We start from the raw sequence: 21333 nt of genomic DNA, 5'->3' as shown, positions 1-21333 counted from the left end.
AGCTTCTTAGACTAGTTTAGGTATCTATTTAAAAATTACGAAGTTTCTATGAGTTCACAAAATTATGATATTTAATATATAAATTTAAGTGTTGGTTGTTGGCATGAGTCATCGACAAAAGATTTCTTTGAGAGATTATAGGGATTTTTTTGAAGAATAGAAAATGCAATTGTGAAGGGATGGCTATTAATTCAATGGATCCACAATAACTGCATCATATTTACAACTACGAAAGCTGAATGGGATGCCATCGCTGCAATATATTTTGATGGCGCTGACACCTCACAAGCTTATGATCTCAAAAAGAACATAATAAGACTTAAACAAGTTTGGAGGATAGACACGCTACAACAATTTTCAATGTCTATGGACAGAAATTGATTTTTGCCGCCGAAATCCAATGAAATGTGAGGTTGATTTACAAAGATATAATTATATTTTACAATAGTATATGGTTTACACGTTTTTAGATGGACTAGATAATCATCTTGATAAAATTGATGCAGTGACATCTAAGTATAGGGGTAGAAGAGTGACACTCTCACCTTGTTTTTTATTATCCAACACTTTATTAGTTCTATCTCTTTAAAATAAATTATTATCTACAGGCCTAACTACTGATAAATTGAAGTTTCTGTATGTTTCATAATATTTTCAAATAAAGTTTTTTTTTTTAACATAGATATCCGAGCCAGCTTGTGCTTACATCGACTAATCTCATGGGCTCTGAAGTTAACGATCATGTAAGCCTTCAGTGGCCTTGAAATTTATGAAACTCGAACTAGTGATCTCTATAGAACAAACTCAGGATCTGACCAATTAAGCTATACCCTTCGGAGTTAATAAAGTGCTCTTTTCTTTTTTGATTAGCGTGGTGTCTGGGCCAGCTTGCACGGACATCGACTAATCTCACGAGCTTTAAAGTTAATGACCATATAAGCTTCTAATAACTCTAAAATTTATAAAATTTGAATAAATAAATCTTAAAGAGTAAATCTAGAATATAACTAGCTATTACTTTCAAGTTAAATAAAGTGTTTCTAAATAATATAAAAGTTGATATCTCTTATCAAATCTTGGGTAATTAAGTGATACAATGACCATCACTGTCATTTAAATTGTTGATTCGGTACCATTGTCCTTGCATTGATGCTACGATAGATACGAAGCTCTTGAGATTTTTTTAATGCAAAATTTTCTTTAGTGATAATCATGTAAAAAAAATAGTCTCTATTAGCTTAAGTTGTAATCTCAATTAAATACAATGTTGACACAAACTTGTCCTAGCTGATTTAAAATGAAACAAAGAATTGGTTGAATTTATGCGTTTTGCTTTAATCTGAAGATCATCTGCAAATTTGTAATAAATTCGAAGAGTAAAATTTACTGTTTTCTATATACATATAAAGAAAAAAGAAATATTGTGATTAATTCTTAAGGAAATAGGAATATCATATTCCTAGAAATGAAATAAAAAGATACGACTCATTACTGCACTGATGTTCAGTGTTCCTTCCCTAGAACAGAAAGCGAACTCTGTTTATGAAGAAAAGAAAACGCAATTAATTTAAAGTTTCTCCATCCTTGTAAACTGCAGTCTTTAGTGCCCGGGAAGGAGTGGAAAACTCACCAGCAAAAATAATAATAATAAAAAAAAAAAAAAAAGAGAAATTGATGTCTCACAAACGTTTTTGGCGTTGCTCCCAAGAGTATAATGAATAAAAATCTTTGCTTGAAAAAACAGAGTAAATCATATATTTCTTTGAAGAGATGTTGTTGGAGGGTGGGTGAGTTGGAGGGCCATATACTGTCGCACCATTGACTCGCGCTGCATGCCATCCATTCTTTGTTTTTATCAGGACTTGATGCAAAAACGTGAGAAGAAAACAGGTGCTGATTGTCGCACCTAAGGGCCTTCGGTTATCTTCCCACTCGCAGCTCGGACTCGTTTTCGTTAAACAGTACTTAAATCCAATAGCTTTGCAATTCAATTGCAATATGAAATTTATTTTTGTTATTTTTTTAATTTTTAATTTGATTAATGAAAAAAATCATCAACTATGAACTCTGTCCATCAATATTATCTATTTTAATGTTAAAAAAATCTATTTCATGACGAGAATTCAACTTAAATATTTTTTTCACTTTAAAACTATATAAAAAGCCAAATTTAAGCTGAGAAGATTTTTTATTTTAGATTGATTTTGATTTCTTGTGTGTTTTTTTTTAATGTAATCTATAGATTTAATAAGGTGTTTAAATTATTTTTTTAAGTATTTTGATAAAAAATTAAATTAAAAATTAAATTTTTAAATAAAAAAATAAAATTTATTTTTTCAGCCACCTTAAGGACTGAAATTTTGGCAAAACAAGATGACACATTAACTAGAGATTTTTTTCCATAAAAATATTGGGCGCTCGTTCGCCTAATTTTATTTTTTAAAAGGAAATAGGGCCCACACGAGGGCATTTCTAATTGAGCCAGACATTGGCCAGGCCTCTTTCCTCTCTCTTTTTTTTTATATAATTTTGTCTTTTTCAAAAAAGTCAATACTTTTTTATATGTGTTTGATAAATAAATTTATAGTTTATATTAAAATTAATATAACTTTTCTTTTATTTCTTATTTTTTTTTTATCATGTCTTAAATAGTTATTGTTTTTTAATTATTTTAAAAGTGTTTAACTTTTTAAGATATTATTCTAATTTATTTATAATTTTTTTATGTATTATATAATTGAGATTTAGTTTTAAAAATAATAAATATTTATTTTTGAATAATATTTTTAATAACTTGTGAGATATTTTTTTTCTTTTAATTTTATTCAATCAATATTATATCTGTGTCTATTTCTATTGTTATTTGATTAAATAAAAAATGTATATTAATAAGCAGAGTCATTGAACACAATCAAGTAAATAATCTGTGTTGTTAGATCAAATATCTTGAATTATATCATTTCTCGACTTTTAAAGATACATATTTAGTTATTGTTACTTACTTCTTTTCATTTATTGATATAAATGGCTCTTGTTTTGTTTAATTTTATGCATGCATAAATTTTTTTATTTATATTTAATTTTTTTATTTAAAAAAATGTTGAAAAAACTTGTTCGTTCAGTTTTTTTTTATTGAAAAACAATATCCAACTCGTACATGTCACGTTTGAAATAGCTAGTAAACTTGAAAAAACGTTTGTGAAGGTCAATTAAAACATCAAAGACATTCCAAATAAATAACCTAATAGAAAATAATGGAGCTCAACAAATATTTTTTTAAAAATAGCATAGGAGAATGAGCTGCGTTGTTCTAAACAATGCAGCCAATATTGTTTTTATTTTAATTTAGAAATTGTGTTGTAAATAAAGCCCAACATCCTTGAACAAAACACATTATCCCACACCAAAACAAACGAAGTTGTACGAATTTTGATAACAGTGATTAAAATACATTATCGATCCCACACGGAATACATTCGTTGTGTTTGGTGAATATATTTTTAAGATATCATTTGATTTTAGTGATTAAAACTAATCCTTTAAATTTCTCTTTTTAATTTCATTCAACAGATATGAATTGCTCTCTTTTTTTATCACATTATATATATATATTATTATTTTATTTATTGATCCGATATCATGTAATTTTTTCTATACTAATTGAATCTTATTTTCCTTATTATTTTATTATCTAAAAAAAATTAGATATTAAAAATTTTGTTATTTTTTTATCTAAAAAATCGAAGTTATACGTATAAAAACAAAAGGCAGAAACACATTGTATCGATTATTTGTTGTTTTTGAGGACTTGAAGCAAACAGAAACACACTGTCCCACATCGAGCAATAACTGTGAAGCATCTTCTTGAAAAAATGTTGGAATCCAACGAGATGCTCGTTCAAACATTGCTCATTCTTTTCTTTATTCATCAGGACTTGAGCGAAACGGTGAGCTAAGCTTTTTTCTCGGACAAAAATGCCCTTGAACAAAGAGGAAAATATTGTCCCACATCGAAGCAAGAGAGATATCTCACGAAGGCAGTAAATATTCTTTTATCTTTTTTTTTTATGATAGATGAATCATGACCGTGTGATCATAGCTTGCTAGATTGTGACTGTGGAGGATCGTTTCTTAACCATGGATGGTCCTGCGGTTGTCTGACAGGCCACCACTCCCACGAAGCCCATTATTAGAGCTCCAACGGCAAATCCCAAGTTCTCCTTTCTTTCTTTTTTCCCCCTATAGTTTCAGTACACAGCAAGATAGCTTCTGTAGCGATTGGCTTCCTGTTATACCATGAGCACTCCCAAGCAAAAGTCGTTGTTCTTGGCGGTCATTTTCACTTCTCTTCGATACTTGTCGGTCTATTCCTTTGAATACCAAATCGGCGGCAACGAAAACTGGGTTGTCCCTCCTGCCATTGATACCAGAATCTACGTTGACTGGGCCTTAGGGAACCGATTCCAAGTTGGAGATACCTTTTCCTTCAATTTCCTGGGTGTTCATCTTTTTTTGCGCAGGTTTCAAGTAAAGGAAGGATTCCGTCATGAAGGTCAGGGTAGAGGATTGCAAGAAGTGCCACTCCCGTCACCCCAACTTCTTTTCCAACACTGTTTACTATCTTAATTATCCAGCGTCTTCCTACTTCATAAGTGGGGTTTCTGGACACTGCGAGAAGGGACAAAGGATGATCATCATTAAGGTTATCTCAACTGATCAAGAGACTAATTCAAGTCTGCAGCTTTTCCTTCTGCAGGAGTGCTAGTGATTCGGTGCCTGGAAAATGCTCTTATCTCAGCTTGTTTCATTCTAACAAAATACCACCGCTAAAGCACGGCAGCCGCTCAGGGTCTTCCTCGTACCTTCATATTACTCTCCCCTTGGATACTACCGGGGCTTGAAGCAAAAAGACGAACAGAGCGTTTTCCTTGGGATAAAAACACCTAGGACCACATTTGTACCACATCGAAAAAGAGTTAAGAACCAATATAGTTAATAAATTGTTCGAGGAGCCCGTAACTGCACGACCTTACTTGAACAGGATCTGTTCTATAGGATCGTACCTCTGTATCCTTAATCACTAAGGAGACAGGAACCTAAGCCTGGTTGAGGAACCATGACCGCGTGATCATAGCGTGAGTAATGGCTAGATGGCCCTCGTGATCATCTTGGCTGTAGAGGATCGTTTCCTAGCCGCTAACCTGGCTGGGAATGGTCACGCGGTTGTCTGACAGGCTTCTGCTCTTCTTTTTCGAAACTATATGCAGTTTCGTCACAAAGTAGTAATCTAGTTAAAATTCATGGTACAGTATCCATACTCATGCATGAATATTTTATTATTAATTTTTTTTCAATTTTATTCTTATTAAATTTTATAATTTATTTTATATAAAAATATCTCTCATAACACTAAGTTATATATTTAACGGATTAATTTAAGTTGGTTTATATTTTTTTTGTTTTTTTTTCAATCATATTTTTTTAGATTAGTTGAAAATTATATTTTGTATTTTTTTCTATCTATCCTCATGACTAAAGTTGCAGATTTGACAGATTAAACCGGATTGATTTTATTTTAAAAAAACTAAATATTTTTTCTTTAATTTTATCTTTTGATATTAAGTTGATTCGAAATTCAACTTTATAATTTATTCTAATTTATTTTTATAAGATTAGCATGGTCTTATAGCTCGAATTGTATATTTAACAGAGTAATCTACTAGTCAATTCAATAAATTATCATCTTAATATTATTTTTTAAAAAATATTAAAATATCAATATTTAAAAAATATATAATTTTTTTTATTCCAAGATCACCTAAAAAGAGATCTAGTTTCAGTTAACACACAAATTAATTTGAAGATACCCTTATACCCTCGTATGGTTGAAAGAAAAATCTTAGAGCTTTCATTAAAATAAAAATAAAAAGGAAAAAAGGTGGTTAAACTATCACCATTATAATATTATTGAATGAGGGTAACATTTGTCCCACCACCCATTTATTTTTACATCTAAACCTTATAGATATAAAGTAATTGTTATTCTACAATTTAATCCATTCCCATTTGAATCTATCAATTTATTTAATTCCCATCATATAACTCTCATCACCTACCTTACTCAACTTATTATATGAGAAAACACCACATTAATAATCAATCTAATTACAGTAAAATCAATCAACCACCATCATTGTTTTTTTCTCATCCAAGCCAATAAAACCGCCCAAAACGATGGCGTTTTTACATTTCTCACACACTTCCCCATCTCCTTGGGATGGTCCATTGCAATGCAAGCCATGGGGACCCAACCCTTGCAAAAGTCCACACGTATTGTAACCCTACTCCAAATTTCATTTCTACTTGCTTTCTTTCTGAAAATCTACACATCAATCCCTATACTATATAAATTGTTTTCATTAAATCCCCTAAAAGTTACAAAAAAAAAAAGGAGAGTTTGAAACCATCAAACCTTACTCAACATCAACCTCTTCCCTGTGCTCGCAAATATGCAGCCCAAGGAACCCATGCTAGTGCCATTCCTCGTGTATATTAAAACCCAATTATTGTTGTGAAAAGCTACTAATGAGATTTTAGACACTTCCATGATTTTATAAGATTTACTTTCTTCTTTTTTTTGTTTAAAATTGTGTTCATGCCTTTTATTAGAAAAAAATACAGATAATTGGTTATTGAAATCTTTTTTTTCCTATTTTCTAGGCTCATTAGAATATTAGTATGCAAAATTAGTTCAATATATTTAAATATGGAATTACTTTATGTTTCTCATAGATAATTTATAGTCAATTTTATGTTTCTCATGTGATATTAATCCATTCAAGACCTTAAATACCGATATGTAAAGTTATTTATAATTGATGGACTGATTTGCAGTTTCTATGAATTCTATAACAAACTTTTATTCATTTCTTCGGTTAGAGATTCCCATTGAGAGTCCTTCACATTGATTGAACCTCACGGCTTGCCATCTTCTCTCGTTTGTGAGTGTGGATTTGCATTTTGCATTGATTGATGATTTGATTACCTATCGGTCTCAAACACTCTCACCCTCATCCACTCGTGAGTTTTGGCTCCCTTCTCTTTCGTGGGTTATTCGCTTTTTGTTGAGTTCTTTTGCGTTAGCTTTCTTTCTTTAATATTCTCAAACACCCCATTTGCCCATTTGCCCTGTCATCTACTTGGCCTCTCTTTTGTTGCCTTAGATACCCATTTGGCCATTGGCTCTTGATCTATAAAGGATGGTCTGTGGTTTTTCAATAATATATGAATGCTGGTAAGCTTTCTCTTTATTGGCTTTGTTGTTTTGTAATGTAGGATTTGATTCTTATATATATAATGCATGATTTGATTTTTCGATTAACTGGTATGAGTTTTCTCGCAATTTTGTGACATGGGTGGTTGTATTTTTTTTATATGATGCAAAGTGGGCTTAAATGTTGGATTTTTTATGTCAATGGATGCTGTGATTTGATGCCATTTACTGTATGATATATCAGGATTTGTTACATTTCGTTTTGTTTTGTCTTAATTTAGTTGTTGATGTATTTCGGTAACACGAGGAAGCTTAAAAAGCTTGGATTCAAATAAATTTCTGATTTTGGGGACCCGTGTTGATGGTTTATAGGTGATTCTTCTTACTTAACTGGATTTTTTAATCGTTACGAGGACTAATAGTAGCTCTGGAGAATTACAATTCCTATGGCAATTTGCTCATGTCTTTACATGAAGCTAAACATGTTTGTTTATTTGTTCATTGGTTTGCTATTAGAAAATGCGGTTCTCTGCGTGTAGAAAATGGCAATGAAATTTCGATTACCTTTGTAGCTCCCTTTCCTTTTATGGAAAATGCATAAACTATGTCAGATTATTTTGCTTTCTTTCTTTTGATTGGGAAATACGAAGTAAAACTGGTTTGTTTTTGCATCATGGTATCCTTTTATTTTGGCCCTAACTTCTTCATTTCTGTCAGGGAAGAAATGATAGGGCAATATTAAAAGGGAAGAAAGTAGTAGAAGATAGCAAAGAGAAGATCTGCTGATCAAAAGGATTGTCTGTATATGGCTATGTCTACAGAGACAGCTATGGCTATCAAGTCTTACCAAAATCAGGCTGAGGCATTAGTTAAGAATTACTTATTAGCAGATCCTTTCATTCCTTACACTTCCGTCCTTGGTGGCATTTTTGCTTGCAAAGTGGTAATTGTCTTGCCTTTTAGATCAGTTTTGAACTTGAGAGTTGTCGCCTGACCAGCACTATTATGTTCATTTTAGCTTCAATGGAGGGTGTAATCATGCACCTACCTCTTTATGATGATAGAGCAATTCCAATACATTAAGCTTTTTTGTACCTTAAGTGGGTTTTGTTTTGTTACCTTCTGCATTTATTAGTTCGTGCCTATGTTTTTTCTGTCTGCAGGCCTATGATCTCACTCAATTAATCAGCACTTTTTACATCAAAACTTATAATGGTCTTACAAAAATTCAACGAATTGAGTGGAACAATCGGTGAGTGCATGTTCCAATATTACCACCCTGTCATCTATTTTAAATGTACTGACAATCAGTGACCTAAATTTGGCAGAGGTATGTCTACAATTCATGCTGTTTTCATCACGGCTATGTCACTGTACTTTGTCTTCTGGTCAGATCTCTTTTCTGACCATCAGCATACTGGCATTGTTACATTAAGAAGCTCACAATTCTCCATTGTTGGACTTGGGGTAAGTTCTTTTTTAGCTCTGCTTTGGTGATATTTAATGACATCACATCTCTGGTCGATTCCCTTGATTTCAAATCTTTCTTTCTTTCTTCCTCCTCCTTTTTTTTCCTGAGATGATCTCTAATATCGTGGGATCTGAAAACAGTTCTCTGAGTATGAACAACTCAACTATTAGTGCAATATGTTTGCCTTAGTTGTTAACCTCATATCCCATGTGTTTGCTGTTGGTTTTGGTACCGCACAGTTTAGTGTAACTTCTCATATGTAAAATGCTCCACTGATTCAGATTGAACTAGTAGTATGCAGAGTTGTTTTAGTAATCTTTCTTGGCCAGATAAGGTATCTATCCCTAATTACATGTGAGAGTTTTGTTAATTTCATGAGAGAGTTTTCTTTTTGGTTGGAAAATTGACTCACGATTGTCAACAGGCTCGTATTTTGCCGATTTAGCTATTATCTTTGCATTTATCATATCTCTATGAATACTTTGTCAGCCTTCCTTGATATTATACTTCTCTATTTATTTGTTCCCTGAATTTTACAAGAAGTAGTCTTGACATTAAAATGGTTTGCTTTTTTTGACAGGTTTCTGTTGGGTACTTCTTTGCGGACCTTGGAATGATTTTTTTGTACTATCCTACTTTGGGTGGAAAGGAGTATGTGAGTGCATTTAATGTGATGGAGACAAGTTGAACCTTTTTGTTTCTCTGTTATCTTAAAAAATGAGAATTCGTCCCAATACAACTGTTTTCATGTGCATGCTTGTCTTCTTTCTGCTGTGCTTTTAGATTAACTTCCTCCTGCACTACTTTGTGTTATAGATATTTTTGTTTCATATGGATTTTTTCTCTCGATTCATCTTGCATGATGGAGTTTTCCTCACAAGGAAGTGAGGTGTCTGACCTTTCATTTCACTTTTGATTTTCTCGGCCTCTTAGCATCCATCCCAGAATCCCTGATTCATTGATCTGTAAACGAATTTGGGATTCTGTTTCTGTATGTTAGAGTGGTGAATCAGCACAAAATTGATTAATAAGAGAGGACAGAGGACATTTTACAGCACTGCAGATTATATGAACAAAGTTGAACACAAATTAGCTCTCGAATGAGGACTCGCAATATAGTGCTTGCAGTAAAAGTTCTGACTTCGAAGGAATGCCATTGCAACTCACAACTGGTCGCATTTGGTTTCAGGTTATCCATCATTCTCTTTCTACAATTGCAGTAGCATATTCTATGTTGTCTGGAGAAATGCAGCTTTATACATACATGTGCCTGATCTCCGAAGTGACAACTCCAGAGATTAATATGAGATGGTAGGTTTTGTGATGAGGCCAATTCTTGATAAGCTCCATCTTTTTTCTTAATGCTAACCTTTTTTTTTTGTCTCTGTGTAGGTATCTTGATACAGCTGGTCATAAGAGGTCTGCTGCGTATCTTATTAATGGTCTAGCAATCTTTCTTGCTTGGCTGGTGAGATCTTCTTGAATATCTAGTGATTGTTGCTTCCTTTGCTAATTGTTGCACATTGATATCCATGACAATAAAAATGTCTATATGTACATGTATGCACAAACTAATCTAGATCATTAATCATGGATGACCTTGTTGCCAAAAATTAAAACATGTGGTTACTTATGATACTTCCAAGATTTTAATAAGCTGGCTCAGGTTTCTTGTCTCTTGTTGGCCACTTAGTGGCAAGAACAAAGATCTCGCTTATATTCAATAATACAACAGAACTACTCTTTCCTTGATTTATTATTATTAATATCTTCTGAAGCAAACACTGGAATGCAGATGGCAAGAATTCTGCTGTTTCTTTACATGTTTCACCACATCTACTTGCACTATGATCAGGTAATGCCCTCTTTCGTAAATGTTTGTATCTTATATGCGGTAGACTTGTGCAAATTAAAAATATTTGTTATCTGCAATTATTCTATTGATTTCAGTAAATAATTCAAATCTGCAAGAATGTTTATAGTTTTTTCATTAGTGATCCACTTAAATGCTAAAGAGAGGAAGATAGGTGGAAATGAACAAAATTTAGAAATAGCACGAGTGTCATATCAAAATTTAGTACAAAGCTTCCTCTTCTTCTTGTTTGTATGCACCCACTTTATTTTATTTTACAATTTCATGCACAATTATTTGGCTCGATGCAATGCGTTGTGTATTTCTTGTTCAAAATAATTCTTGACATTACGTAAAATTTGTATGATTCTCCCTTTTCTTTTCATTTTGGTTCTAACTATGTTTAGTTATCCTATCTTGTTTTTTCATCAATGATTTCCTAACTTCCCAAGTTTCGTAACTATGTTTAGTTATGGTATCTTGTTTTTTCTTTTGAATGATTTTCTCTTTTCTTTTCATTTTGGTTCCAACCATGTTTAGTTATGTTATCATGTATGTTTGGCAAGTCATGATTGATGATGACAGCTACTTGATTCATTGACAGGTTATCCAGATGAGCCTCTTTGGCTGTTTTCTGGTCTTTTTGGTTCCAGCAGTACTATTTATCATGAACTTGATGTGGTTTGGGAAGATTATCAAGGGATTGAAGAAAACCTTGGCAAAAAGACAGTGAGAGATATCACATAATACCAGTTTGATCAAATCTGTTTCTCTATACCCGGTCTAATGTTCCTTCCTTTTTCTTTTTTTCTCTTTTTTTTTTCTTACTTTCTTTACTGTATAGGATAGAGGGCTAAAACCAAAAGAAAAGGTGATCAGATGTTGGAAATCAAATTATTGTATATGATTTACGAGGATCGTGCACACATCGATCCTTAAATCTACAACTAGCACATGATGTTCCTTTCAAGCAGTTCTACACACTACAGCACTTTGCTTCCTTTTTTTTTCTTTTTTCTTTTTTTTCTTAAAGCAAAACTCCTAAATTTACCTTTAAGTTTGTGTCATTTATTCATTTTTATGTTAGTATTTTTAATTCGATTAGTTAATTAATCCTTGTATTCTTCGATTTTGTTTAATTGAACTTTGTGATTTTTAAATTTATCAAATTAACACAATAACTTAGTTATATATATCAAGTCTTGATTTTACTATGCATGTAGATATGATATTATTAAATATATATAGTAATATGTCCCTATATATATATATATATATATATATATATATATATCATAATACAAAATTATTTAATTTTCATATAATTATATAATCATAATGGATCTTAATTGACAAAACTAGAAAGACTTGTCTTTTCTTCTTTCCTACTAAAACATCATTTCATATCTCTGTTCCCTTTCTCCTTCTCACCATCCAAATTAAAGGAAGCGTTAATTACGCTAAGAGAAAAAATATATATAAATGGTGGAAAATGATTGGTAATTGATAGGGACACTACAATTAAAAACTTCAAATTAAATGGGGGCCGGCAAGGCCAGGCATGAGAAGAGATAAGAAATGAGTTATGCCCCGTGATGAATTGGAGAGTTATTAGACAGGTCACATTACGTGTATTATGAGTTAGATAAGTTACCATCCAAGTCAATGTTATTTAGAAAAAATTAAAGAACACTTGATTGGATCATCATTGACTTGCTAAATCAATTAAATTATACTAGGTTAATTTTTACTCAGTTTAATTTAAAATTTAATCAGGCTAGCTAGAAATCAAGTTAACAAGCTACTAATTGACCTGTTGGAACAGACCATGTTTAATAATTTTATGATGGTAAGTGATTTCTAAGAAAATAAATCAACATTTTCTTCTTGATTTGTTAGCAGATCCTGGCCATAAGCTACAAGCCGAGGATTATAATTGCTTAAGGGGTTATGATGATATTACTATTTTATATTAGCTAAGAGACGAGGGTTTTAATTGCTATGAAGGGTCTCATCTTTTAAAAAGAAATACCTTTTTAAAAGCAAAACCCACTACATGATTGAATCCATGTCAACTAGTAAAATACCTTTTAAAATATTATAAAAAGAAAACATTCTTAATTTAAATCTTTCTTCTTGTATTTTTCAAATCATATATAATTATGAGTTTAAATGCTATTTTTTATAATTTAACTTTTGAAAGTGACTACTTCTATATATATATATATATATATACCCGTCATTAATTTGTTATATGTAAAGTAGGATATTCTATGAAAATATGTGTTTTGACAAGCTTTTCTTATCTGATATATAATTTGAAGAGTTATAACACAGACCTAGCTAGTTCAAGAAAAATTTTCGATGATTTGGCCTAGCAACTAGCCGCAATATCCTTCCACCCTCTTTTCTAGAAATTCAAAGATGAATTAATGGTTATTATTTTATTTTATATGTGTTTTAATTTGATGCTAGCTAGCCACAATATTCCTCAAAACCTGATTGAACAAGAACTACCATATATGGCATATATATGCAGAGACAAATTAATCGTACGTCCTGATCACTTTCCAATATAATACCTTCACATTTTAGTAATCAATAATATTCCAATGAAGATTTAATTAATTGAGAGAAGAACAAGAACACCCTGTTAAGATCCTTCACTCACATGCTACAACACCCTGTTAATAAATCCAATTCGCTAGCATGGATTCCCAAAGTTAATTAATTAACCTAAGTACATTGATGCTAGCTGCGCAATCATATATTTTATAGATGTTTTTAATTAATTATAATCACCAAATTAATATTCATAAGAAGACAATATAACTAATATCGATGGCCATTGATTGGATGAAGACACAAGGTCATGGAGCAAGTTGGAATTCCACCCAAATATTTTCCATGGAATTCCTCGTCAATATAAAATATAAGAAATATATGAAACTCTAATTTAAAAGTTAAAACAGGGTATGGAGTATTTTTATTAATATTACTTATAAATAAAAAATTGTTAAAATAATAAGATAATTATTTAGTGTTAGAGAATCATCTCAATAAAAACAACTTAAATTATTATATAAGATTTTAAAAATAGTTTTTACACTTATAAATCATTAAAATTACTCTTGACATGAGTTCTCTGCTTCCACACCTGTCATATGTATCTCTTAATTAATTAATTAATTAATTTAACATTTGCCTAATAAAAACTTAATTAGTTTAATATTAACTTAGATTTGATAAGTTTAATCATTCAAATTAAGGAGCTTCCTCCCAAAAGAGAAAAAAAAAATACTGAAAATGCATGCCAATTCATCAAGTACTATAAAATGAATTGTAAGTACACATGTTACAATTAATTTTAGTTTTTTCTTAATTAAAAAATGTAATTTATTTTATTTTATTTAGTTCCTTCATCTCTCTCATGCGGCACACACACCCCTCCACTGAAAACCCTAGTCTTCTTGGCCATGGAAGTACATCTGGTGGTTTAATTTAGGCTAGACCTCAAGAGCCTTGATTTTGCTCTCCAGATTATAAATAGATACCCCCCTCATAAACCTATACCTCCATCTCAAAATACAACCAAGGAGGTAACAATGGCCATAGCACTCAACAAAAATATCACCACATTTCTTTTCTTTCTCCTAGTCAATAGTCTAGTGTCCTATTCAATCCAGTCCCTAGCAAGTCCAAGAAACCCTAATTCACTCATTCTTGGTCTTACCCTAGCTTCTAGGGCTTCCTTTCCAACTTATCCAAAAGCTTCCACTTCCTCAAGAAAGATTGTCTCAATAGATGTTTTGGGCGCGAAGAAGCCTTCAAGGGAAGTTAGAGATGGGTATTTGATATCTCTAAATATAGGCACACCCCCACAAGTCATTCAAGTGCTCATGGATACTGGTAGTGACCTTACTTGGGTTCCTTGTGGAAACCTTTCTTTTGATTGCATGGAATGTGATGATTATAGAAACAATAAGTTGATGGCTACTTTCTCTCCTTCCTATTCTTCTTCGTCATATAGGGCCTCTTGTGCTAGTCCCTTCTGCATTGATATTCATAGTTCTGATAACCCTTTGGATACATGCACTGTGGCTGGATGCTCATTGAGCACCCTTGTTAAAGCCACATGTTCGAGGCCATGCCCTTCATTTGCTTACACATACGGTGCAGGAGGAGTGGTCACTGGGATACTGACTAGGGATACACTTAGGGTTAATGGAAGTAGTCCTGGTGTCGCTAAAGAAATTCCAAAATTCTGTTTTGGTTGTGTAGGGTCTGCATATAGGGAGCCTATTGGGATTGCAGGGTTTGGTAGGGGTACACTTTCTATGGTTTCACAACTAGGGTTTCTTCAGAAGGGCTTCTCACATTGCTTCTTGGCCTTCAAATATGCAAATAACCCTAATATTTCAAGCCCATTAGTTGTAGGAGACATTGCCCTTACTTCTAAAGACGATATGCAATTCACTCCGATGTTGAATAGCCCCATGTACCCTAATTTCTACTACGTTGGTCTAGAGGCCATTACTGTTGGCAATGTTAGTGCAACTGAAGTGCCTTCAAGCTTGAGGGAGTTTGATTCACTGGGTAATGGGGGCATGAAGATTGACTCAGGAACCACTTATACTCACCTACCTGAACCGTTCTATTCTCAGGTTCTCTCTATTCTTCAATCAACAATAAATTATCCTAGAGACACTGGCATGGAGATGCAAACCGGGTTTGATCTTTGCTATAAGGTCCCACGTCCAAACAATAACACTCTCACGTCGGATGATCTCCTTCCTTCAATCACTTTCCATTTCTTGAACAATGTGAGTTTAGTTTTGCCCCAAGGAAATCACTTCTATCCTGTGAGTGCCCCAGGTAACCCTGCTGTGGTCAAATGCCTCATGTTCCAAAGCACGGATGATGGTGATGATGGACCAGCTGGGGTGTTTGGGAGCTTCCAACAGCAAAACGTGGAGGTTGTCTATGACTTGGAGAAAGAGAGAATTGGGTTTCAACCAATGGACTGTGCTTCAGCTGCATCTTCTCAAGGACTTCACAAGACCTAACTAAGTGACAGTTAATGGTAGTTCTTACATTGTCAATGGTGCATGCAGTTGGTTGGTTAATTTTATTAAGCACTTTACTTTTCCACTTCCTTTTGTTTGTTAACGAAGTTGGTACTTTGCCAAGTCTTTTGAACTAGATTAATATCATGCTGTAAGGCTCTTCGAACCTTGGAACTGATTAAGAAATGATCATGAGTTGGTTATATTCTCTCATTGCTAATTATTGGTCGAAAGAAGAACAAAACGAAGTGGAGAAGCTTTATGAAGCTGTGTTTTTCTTTTAGTAATGGGTATAATTAATGGGGTCAAAATGTGACAATGCATTTGCAAATTAATTAATGAAGCACATGAAAGAAGAAAAGAAAAAAAAAATGAGGAATCTTTTAAGTAATATTATATAGTCGATGGATTCTCACATGTTAAGATAGTGCTAGCATACCAATTCCTTTTGCAAACGATGATTAGATACTTTTTTATTATTATTATTAACATAGGTATTTATATCAGTATATTAATTAATTTTATAGTTTTGAAATTAATAATTATATAAATTTTTAACGGTTCTAAAATTTATAGGATTTGAATTGATAATTTTTAAAATATAAATTTAAAATCTGATAAGTTGAATTATATTTTTTAAAATTAAAGGAGGATTAGATACTTGCTTTTGAAAGAATCATGATACTGATGACACAATCTAGACCAACTTGATCTTGGTAAATATGTGAAAATAAAAAGAGCAGCCGACGCTTGCATGCTAACCCGAATCCTATATATATATATATATATATACATAGTTCAGGTAGCCTCTTCAATACCTTTAAAAAAACCCTAAGACATTGATAAAGGCACCAGCCACTGGTGTTAAAACTTCCGGTTGAACATCCCGATCTATCAAAGGAACTTTCAAGTTCCCACTATTTCCCAAAGGCCTCTAAAAAAAAATGCTTTTTTTTTTAATAAATAAAACCTCTTTATTTTTCTTAAATATTTTTGAATTTTCAAGGATTGTAGATTATTTTTAAAACGGTTCTTTCAGACATGAAAATAACATGACATCTAGAATCCTCTCAAATCCTTCACGTTTTCTTGCCTCCTAATTTTCCTTTGAATTCTAATTAAGAATCTAAGATCCTCTTGTCTGCAAAACAAATTGGAGATTTTTTTTTTTTTGGTGGTGAAATGTTTTGCAGCTTAATTACACCACGAGTCATATCTCACAAGAAAACAAAATTTCTGCGATTTCGTATCAAAATAAATAATCAGTGAAGTAGAGTATATCGGAGACTGCTCAAATTTCAATAGATTGTGAAAGATAATGCCACACACCATTTCATTACACGAGAAGCCACTACAATTCCATTTCAGTGGTTGAAAAGGAAGCGTGCATGTACAATTTTTAACAAATTCTTTATGAGGAATACACAGTCGACGAACTAGAATATCAAAACATGGATATCCGGTGAGCATCACAATAACTACTAAGAAGACATACAGACACGCAGCAATATCACTGCCACTAGGCATTTTTATGAGCAGCAAGCTGCACTAGCTGTCCTTTCTGTAGGTCTATCCATGATAACCATTCCAGAAGGGTTTGGCGCTGGCTGTACTTGAGATAGTCTTTTTGCTGCACACAGAATGGAAAGAAAACCAAAATAAACGCCATCAATTTCTTGAAAAAAGAGATGGTAAATGTGCAAGAACATAAGAACAATTAATTGATCAGTATAATAAGATGCTTGTTGAGTTTTGAGCAAAATATTACCGTCCTTCATTCGTATCCAAGATTAATTAATTTCATGTACACGTTGGAAAATATCGAACTCACTTTTCAAACAATTTATTCCTTATGTTATATTTTGTCAACATCCAAAATATTTAAATCTTCTATCCACAGTGATAACTTACCTATTTCATAGAAAATGTCATTGACATTGGTTGCGGTTTTCGCTGAGGTTTCCATAAAGAAAAGACCATTCTCCTGAGCAAAAACTTGTGCTTCCTGCAATGCATTAATGAATAGTCATAGAGCATCTACAAGATGTTCCTTTAACATAAACAGAAAGCAGCAGAAATCGCTATTTGATGTCCTCAATAATTTGAGGATTGCAGATCAGCAGAAGTCTTTATAGGGAAAAATTTAATAGAAAATAGATACTATATAAATAAAGAAAAGACTAGCATATGTGCCATTGTATAACATTTCTTCCTGCATGAAAATAGTTTCTCAAAAACGAATATTTTCTAGCAGATCTCTAAATGAACTTGCCAAGGTATTCAATAAATGCTAAGGTATTATTTTTGTAAAAGGTGAAACTTATCTAATAAATTATTAAAAGAACTCAATAAAAAAGAGAACTCTTTGTTGCTAACTTTTCCTTAGTCATCTCTACCAGAAAGGATCTTTAAGGACTAGTTTACTTTGTTTGTGTCCCATCGTATAAACCAAGTACATAAAACTTTACTCTGATTTCTTTTCAATTTCTCAATTTCCTATATCCTTGACAATAAGCTGCTATATTTGTCATGATTGAAAGGACCTACTGTAAAACTATAAAGCCAACTAGTAAGTGAGCTACTTGCCTCGGCAGCAACCTTCCTTGCATCTAGCAAATCAGCTTTGTTCCCCGCAAGTGCCATAACCATATTTGGGTTGCCTTGTGGAAGCAAGCAGAACATAACGATTAACGAATTCAGGAACCAGGGAAAAGGTTAGAAAAAGAGAGTTCAAGAAAAACAAGTGTAGTTGAACAGTATATCAAGAACATGACTCAAGAATGACACGTGAAGAAGGCTTTTACGAACAGCCAAATTCACATTTATACAAGCAAAAATGTAAACACTACCTTGTGCTTGAAGTTCTTGAACCCATTTTTTTGCTCGCTCAAATGAGGCCTACAAGAGAATCAAGAGTTGGAATTTTAGTGACCAAATGAAATCAGCCAATTTAGCAAATCAATTTAAATAAAGTTGTGGCAGTCATTCTTTTCAGTTAAAATCTTACTAGACAACTCTGCAAACTTTTTAAATTGGTCGAGCAAAAGCACTTTCATGCAATATTGCAATCATTTCTAGATGAAGATCAGTGACTCAGTTTTTTGAGCTTTGGAATAGAACTTGTAGTGATTCTTTATTTTCTAAAAACGAGCTTTGATATAGAGCAAGAAGAAATAAATGAAAGGGACAGATATCCTTGCAAGGGGAGGGAGAAACAAGTGGAAAATATGGAAGATAAAGATCTTCCGGCCAGTCGGAAAGCAGGGCAGGCCCTGGCACTCAGAGAAGAGGGACATAAAGCACAGGCCATGAAAACAGTATAGGAATAGCATAGACTTGCTGACAACACCCAAAAAAAATTGAGTTGTATGCCTTAACTGAGATCTGCTAATGCCATATATAATCTTAAGGAAAAACTGAGGAGAGACTTTTGTGTAACTGGGAGATAACTGAATGGGGCAGGAAAGATATGTCAGCATGAGGTAACTACCAAGGAAAATGCACCAAAACACATGTCATCTGTCTAGTTTAGCTCACAGTGAATGATGATATGGTAGCCTTGATATGAAAATTCTTCTCTAAACAAAAAAAGTTGAGTTTCAAATTGCCACACACTTCCCACTTCTTCCATATCCTTCTACATAATAAATGAGCATTAGACCTGAAGGTTGACACTACAGAATGTTAAAGCCTAAAATTCTAATGCTTCCTTACCTCTGTATATATACAATATAAACCTAGCCTTGATAACTTTTTGTAAACGTAAGTGTTGCCTAGAGGGAATGGCATATGTTGTGTTAGCAACCTTGCTTACCTGATTTGATATATCATACACAATAATTGCTGCTGCAGCTCCCCTGTAGTACATTGGAGCTAAGCTGTGGTATCTCTCCTGACCTGCTGTGTCCCAAATCTCAAATTTTACAGTTGCATCATTGACAGCCAATGTTTGCGAGAAAAAGGCAGCACCTATGGTTGATTCCTACAATGACATAAAACAAAGCTGAAGCTCCAAAAGCAAACAGGACAATTTCAGCTACCAATGTTATAGCCCTCAAAAGTCCTTCAGTACTAAGTACTAACCTGGAACTCAACAAACTGTCCTTTAACAAAACGCAGTACAAGACTGGACTTTCCTGCACCAACATCCCCGAGAAGCACCTGAAGCACAAATCAACCATCAACCAAATGCTAACAAAAAACGGCCAGAAAAAGTCAAACTGCAGGCATGGAGAAACACGGCCACCTTAAACTTTGCTACGCAAAGTAAAGGCATGCTACGAATTTTCTACAAGCAAAAATACAAACAAAAATGACAAACAGCACACCTGTGATTCAAAGAGAAATGAACCCATTACAAGTCTCAAATCTCGGACTCATAAAGCAAGGACTAAAGCATATAATATTTGCACATGAAAAATGCTAGAAAAGCAATTAATAAAACCAGCAACCTAATTCAATAATCCTTCTCAATTCATCAGACTAAAGACACAATAAATTACCAGAATACAAACAGCAGTTGAAAGTTAAAACACTCTTTCGCAGGTAGTAGATAACATCAAGGCTTAGCTTACTTAAGTTGTACATGTAAATCTTATTAACCTAAAACAGTACCAAGGTGATCAAAATTTAACAAATTCACACAAGATCCTTAAAGTTTACGGGAAACCCACAATAGACAAAACACGGAAAATATTCAATTAAGATGAGCTAAATCAGTTCTCAAAATTGAAACATAACGCAACATAATTTGCATAGATTCTGCAAACAAAATACACAAAGATCACTTGCAATCAAAAAAACAACAACAACAAAAAAGATAAAAATTACATCAGACTTTTCTGAAAATTAAAGAAACCCAGATCAAAATTTCCAAAACTAAACAAAACCCACATCAGAAATTGCATAAAAAAAAGATACCCAACTAACAAAAAATGCAAGCAAAATTCATCAAAATTAAATCAGACCCGGATAACAATTATCCATAAAGAACCAAAAAAAAACTCACCAATTTAGCATTGATATTCTTGTTTGCAGTGGTGGCCATGACGAGTAGCAATCGATGGCTGTAATTTATCAAAAAACAGATCAACAAAATTGAAATATGAATTTGAATTTGATCTCGAGAGAGAGAAAATGAATATTAGGCGTAGAAACCCAAAAAAAGGGAAGAAGTCAAGATAGAGAAAAATACAAAGGCAGAAGGAAGGAAAATGAAGGGAAGGAAGGATCCCTCCTGGCAAAAGCTAAGAAAGACCCACAGGTACACGATAGCGATGGTCTATTTCACTTCTGATTTTTTTTATTTTTTTTTAATTAATTGGTTTTTTAAAAAAAAATGTTTTTTTATTTAAAAATAATTTTTTTATTTTCAATAACAATACATTAAGATAATAAAAAACATTAAAAAATAATTTAATTTTTTAAAATAAATATATTTTTCAAAAACATATAAAAACAGAAACTATAGCACTGTTTTTATTATATTAAACTTTAGGTTAAATATTATTTCTTTTCTTATGTTGCTGTAATTAAATTCAATTAAATTAATTGAGTTAATTAAAATTATATTGGATTAAATAAATTTAATTAAATTAATATTTTATTTAATTCAATTGATTGAATTTATACCCTAGAACCAATTTGAGCTTACCATAGACTTAACTCGGGA

At 32.6% G+C, this 21333-nt stretch overlaps 3 protein-coding genes, 1 long non-coding RNA gene and 1 other non-coding gene across 14 annotated transcripts; 4 read left to right on the top strand and 1 right to left on the bottom strand.

The window, feature by feature from the left end:
• The first annotated feature begins 3732 nt into the window (after positions 1–3732).
• On the top strand, positions 3733–5249 carry LOC112324249 (uncharacterized). The gene is made up of 2 exons (XR_002977986.2): positions 3733–3947; positions 4075–5249. It is a non-coding gene; the product is annotated as an uncharacterized LOC112324249 (long non-coding RNA).
• On the top strand, positions 5024–5237 carry LOC112324406 (small nucleolar RNA U3). Its single transcript, XR_002978263.1, has one exon. It is a non-coding gene; the product is annotated as a small nucleolar RNA U3 (small nucleolar RNA).
• Positions 5250–6929: 1680 nt separating the features above from the next.
• On the top strand, positions 6930–11566 carry LOC7457606 (uncharacterized). 7 transcript variants are annotated; one of them, XM_024586113.2, is made up of 12 exons: positions 6940–7080; positions 7224–7294; positions 7555–7645; positions 7991–8216; positions 8437–8525; positions 8602–8740; positions 9325–9399; positions 9934–10055; positions 10137–10212; positions 10540–10599; positions 11201–11325; positions 11441–11566. In XM_024586113.2, exons 4-12 carry the CDS (start codon positions 8079–8081, stop codon positions 11451–11453), a joined length of 837 nt encoding a protein of 278 aa, XP_024441881.1. In that variant the 5' UTR covers positions 6940–7080; positions 7224–7294; positions 7555–7645; positions 7991–8078; the 3' UTR covers positions 11454–11566. The 7 variants fall into 7 exon arrangements, with proteins under 7 accessions (XP_024441880.1, XP_024441879.1, XP_024441877.1 ...); XM_024586112.2 differs by having other exon boundaries at positions 6930–7294; positions 7996–8216; XM_024586115.2 differs by lacking the exon at positions 7555–7645 and having other exon boundaries at positions 7996–8216.
• A 2513-nt stretch (positions 11567–14079) lies between these two features.
• Positions 14080–15857, top strand: LOC7456689 (probable aspartyl protease At4g16563). Its single transcript, XM_002322293.2, has one exon. The coding sequence runs from the start codon at positions 14202–14204 to the stop codon at positions 15660–15662; it is 1461 nt and encodes a 486-aa protein (XP_002322329.1). The 5' UTR covers positions 14080–14201; the 3' UTR covers positions 15663–15857.
• Positions 15858–16968: 1111 nt separating this feature from the next.
• Positions 16969–20963, bottom strand: LOC7457605 (ras-related protein RABF2a). 4 transcript variants are annotated; one of them, XM_006374533.3, is made up of 8 exons: positions 20857–20963; positions 20671–20728; positions 19746–19823; positions 19477–19644; positions 18512–18560; positions 18249–18322; positions 17574–17667; positions 16969–17292 (listed from the first exon to the last, which is right to left on the bottom strand). In XM_006374533.3, exons 2-8 carry the CDS (start codon positions 20707–20709, stop codon positions 17192–17194), a joined length of 603 nt encoding a protein of 200 aa, XP_006374595.1. In that variant the 5' UTR covers positions 20710–20728; positions 20857–20963; the 3' UTR covers positions 16969–17191. The 4 variants fall into 4 exon arrangements, with proteins under 4 accessions (XP_006374595.1, XP_052303346.1, XP_006374596.1 ...); XM_052447386.1 differs by having other exon boundaries at positions 17574–17663; positions 18245–18322; positions 20857–20962; XM_006374534.3 differs by having other exon boundaries at positions 20671–20923.
• Between the last annotated feature and the right edge of the window lie 370 nt (positions 20964–21333).

Source organism: Populus trichocarpa, chromosome 15, assembly GCF_000002775.5.
Source record: "Populus trichocarpa isolate Nisqually-1 chromosome 15, P.trichocarpa_v4.1, whole genome shotgun sequence".
Classification (NCBI taxonomy): domain Eukaryota; kingdom Viridiplantae; phylum Streptophyta; class Magnoliopsida; order Malpighiales; family Salicaceae; genus Populus; species Populus trichocarpa.
This window is presented reverse-complemented; position numbering and strand designations above follow the sequence as displayed.